The following is a 3,896-nucleotide window of genomic DNA, read 5'->3' as shown; positions in this document are numbered from 1 at the left end:
GGGACTACAGGCGCCCGCCACAATGTCCAGCTATTTTTTGGTTGTAGTTGTCATTGTTGTTTGGCAGGCCTGGGCTGGATTTGAACCCGCCAACTCTGGTATATGTGGCTGGCGCCTTAGCCACTTGAGCTACAGGTGCCAAGCCTACATGTGGCTGTCATTAATAGTTTGCTCAGTCTCACATTCACAAATCTTTCTCTTTCCTTGAGACTCACTCTGTCACCCTGGGTAGAGTGCCATGGTATCATCATAGCTTGCAGCAACCTCAAACTCCTGGGCTCAAGTGATTTTCTTGCCTCATCTTCCCCAGTATCTGGGACTCTGGTACCTGTCACAAGGCCCAGCTAGTTTTTCTATTTTTAGTTGAGACTGGGCCTTGCTCTTGTTCAAGCTGGTCTCAAACTCCTGAGCTCAAGCAATCCACCTGCCTCAGCCTCCCAGAGTACTAGTATTACAGGCATGAGCCACAGTGCTGGCACATTCACACATCTTAAGTGTCTGCCATATGCAAGCATGGAGTCCTGCTCTGAGCAAGAAAGGAAAGCCATATTCACTGAGCTTTTATTTCATGGCGAGCACTGCTCTAGGTGCATATACTGTTTGCTATCTCATTTTACCCCAGTAAGACCCCTGCTCCATAACTGTTGTCTTCCCTATTTATAAATGAGGAAACAGACACAAGAGTCTAAGTAACTTGCCAAGGATCACAGACACAAATGGAAGGGCCGTGCATAAAGAATGTGAGATCTGGAACCTGCTTTCACTAAGTTTATAAACAATTCAGGGATATTCTTCACAAAACCCACAGAATTTTACAGGTAGAAGGAACCACACAAACATTCTTTTTTTTTTTTTTTTTTTTTTAAATTTTGCTTTCAATTTCAGCTGGCTTTCACTCATCGTAGTTTGAAGTTTTTGTTTTTTTTTTTTTAATTCTTTCTTCCTTTAGTGATTCTTCTGCCCTTTGCTTCCCAAGTAGCTGGGATTACAGGTGCCTGCCACAATGCCTGGTATTTTTTTTTTTGTTTTTTTTGGTAGAGATGGGGTCTCACTCTGGCTCACTCTGGCTCATGCTGGTCTTGAGCCTCTGAACTCAGGCGATCCACCTGCCTTGGCCTCCCACAGCTCTGGGACAACAGGCGTGAACCACCACACCCCGCCTTTTTTTTTTTTTTTGAGACAGAGCCTCAAGCTGTTGCCCTGGGTAGAGTACCGTGGCATCACAGCTCACAGCGACCTCCAACTCCTGGGCTCAAGTGAGTCTCCTGCCTCAGCCTCCCAAGTAGCTGGGACCACAGGCGCCCACCACAACGCCTGGCTATTTTTGGTTGCAGCCGTCATTGTTGTTTGGTGGGCCTGGGCTGGATACGAACCTGTCACCTTAGGTGTATGTGGCTGGCGCCTTAGCCACTTGAGCCACAGGCTCCAAACCGTGGGGTTAGGTCTTATTTCTGCAACTACACTGTCTGTAGCCTTCTTGATGACAGGGACCATGTCCTAAATCCATGGCGAGAAAATCTAAGACTGTATCAAATTTCCTAGGACACTCAGCGTGATGAATCTGTCCTTATGAGCTTGCATACATCCAGAGTGTATGTTCTGATTTGGTGTTTGACAAACATGATCACTGCCCACTTATGGCACCTGGCCAGCCCTTGACATCCAGTGACCCTCACTAGCAGCTGCTTTTAAATGCTATATTAGAGGCCTTTAGATTCTGGGTACCCCTCTCAAGTTTCTCACACGTCCTTGCTCCAGAAATGTCTCTTGCCTGGGCAGAACAGATAGAGTGTCAGCTAGCAGAGGGCAGGGTGCTGGCAGAATGGGAATGGCTGGAGAGGGCATAGGTGGGATTGGGTCTTGACTTCACATGGTTACCCACTCACTCTCTTCCCACAGAGCCTGTCATCTACCGTGACCCTTGAACACTCTTCACTCCCTCCTGGGGTCCATATCTCTTATGAATCCCAGTGTGGGGGTCCTGAGAAGAGGGGGCATAAGGCTGAGGATCGGGGACAATGCAGCCAAGTCCAAGTCAACCAGACGGTGAGAGGTGGCCAGGATAGGCAGAAGAAAGGAAGCCATGGGTGGGTGTGGAAAACTGAACCAGGCAGGAAAAGATGGGGGCAGGTACAGGGGACAGTGCCAGAGCACGGGGTAGTGCTTCTTCCATTCTTTCTGAGGGGGTTTAATGAGCAGCTTCCTCAGGCATATTTCTAGATGGGTGTTATGATCTTATCCTTGAATTGATTAATTTATATTTTAATTTCAAAATATTAAGGGGGTAAAAATGTTTTTTGGTTACATGATTGCTTTTGTAATGCTTGAGTCATAGCTGTAAGTGTGGTATTTTCCTCCCTTGTCCCCCTACCCCCTGCATTATTTCCACTGAGTTTTATTTTATTGCTTTATTTATTTAGAGTGCCGTGGCCTCATAGCTAACAGCAACCTCTAGCTCTTGGGCTCAAGTGATTCTCTTACCTCAGCCTCCCAAGTAGCTGGTACTAACTACAGGTGCTCGCCACAACACCCTGCTCTTTTTTTTTTTTTTTTGAGACAGTCTCAAGCTGTTGCCCTGGGTAGAGTGCCATGGTGTTACAGCTCACAGCAACCTCTAACTCTTGGGCTCAAGTGATTCTCTTGCCTCAGCCTCCCAAGTAGCTAGGACTACAGGTGCCCACTACAACGTCCCACTATTTATTTGTTTATTTATTTATTTGCAGCTTTTGGCCAGGGTTGGGTTTAAATCTGCCACCTCCGGTATAAGGGGCTGATACCCTACTCCTTTGAGCCACAGCACACATGGCTATTTTTGTTGTTGCAGTCGTCTGTTTTTTTTTTTTTTAAGCTGGCCTGGGCTGGGTTCGAACCCATCACCCTCAGTGTATGTGGTTGGTGCCACCCACCAGGCTATTTTTAGAGGCGGGGTCTTGCTCTGGCTCAGGCTGATCTTGAACCTGTGAGCTCAGGCAATCCACCTACCTCAGCCTCCCAGAGAGGCAGGATTACAGGCAAGAGCTGCTGCGCCTGGCCTTTCCACAGAGTTTTACCTTCCTTTCTGCACATGTGTGCTCATCAGTTAGTTCTAAGTTTTTTTTATTTTTTAGACAGAGTCTCACTTTGTTGCCGTTGGTAGAGTGCCGTGGCGTCACAGCTTCCAGCAACCTCAAACTCTTGGGCTCAAGAAGATTCTCTTGTCTCAGCCTCTCAAGTAGCTGAGACCACAGGCACCTGCCACAATGCCTGGCTGTTTTTAGAGACAGGTCTAACTCTGGCTCTAAACTCAGGCTGGTCTTGAACTCATGAGCTTGGGCAGTCCACCCGGGTCGGCTTTCCAGAGTGCTAGGATTACAGGCATGAACCACCATGCCCAATCTTAGTTACAATTTAATGAGTACATGTGATGTTTTATTGTATTGCATTTTCTTTTTTTTTTTTTCTTTGAGACAGTCTCAAGCTGTTACCCTGGGTAGAGTGCAGTGGCATCACAGCTCACAGCAATCTCAAACACTTGTGCTTAAGCGATCCTCTTGCCTCAGCCTCCCAAGTAGCTGGGACTACAGGTGCCCACCACAATGCCCAGCTATATTTTTTGTTGTAGTTGTCATTGTTGTTTTAGCTGGCCCGGGCTGGGTTCAAACCCACCAGCCTCAGTATGTGGCCAATGCCCTACCCACTGAGCTACAGGTGTCACCTAATTGAGCTATAGATAGCACTATACCCACTGAACTATAGATGCCACTGTTTTAGAGACAGGGTCTTGCTCTGTGGCTGAGGCTAGAGTGCATCATCATAGTTCACTGGTTTTTTTTTTTTTTTTTTTTGAGACAGAGCCTCAAGCTGTCCCCCTGGGCAGAGTGCCGTGGCATTACAGCTCACAGCAACTTCCAACTCCT

General features: G+C 47.3%; 1 protein-coding gene across 1 annotated transcript in view; it reads left to right on the top strand.

Annotated features, from left to right (window-relative positions):
* The window catches only part of ITGB7 (integrin subunit beta 7), a 12,708-nt gene that overhangs the window by 5,696 nt on the left and 3,116 nt on the right, over window positions 1–3,896 (top strand). The window contains exon 8 of the mRNA XM_012805642.2: window positions 1,900–2,046. Coding sequence (XP_012661096.1) covers window positions 1,900–2,046 — 147 coding nt within the window. The remainder of the gene's footprint in view (window positions 1–1,899; window positions 2,047–3,896) is intronic.

The sequence above is a fragment of the Otolemur garnettii genome, unplaced genomic scaffold, assembly GCF_000181295.1.
Source record: "Otolemur garnettii isolate 467f Iridium unplaced genomic scaffold, OtoGar3 scaffold00043, whole genome shotgun sequence".
Classification (NCBI taxonomy): Eukaryota; Metazoa; Chordata; class Mammalia; order Primates; family Galagidae; genus Otolemur; species Otolemur garnettii.
The sequence above is the reverse complement of the archived record's forward strand: the minus strand, read 5'-3'. Positions and strand labels throughout refer to the sequence as shown.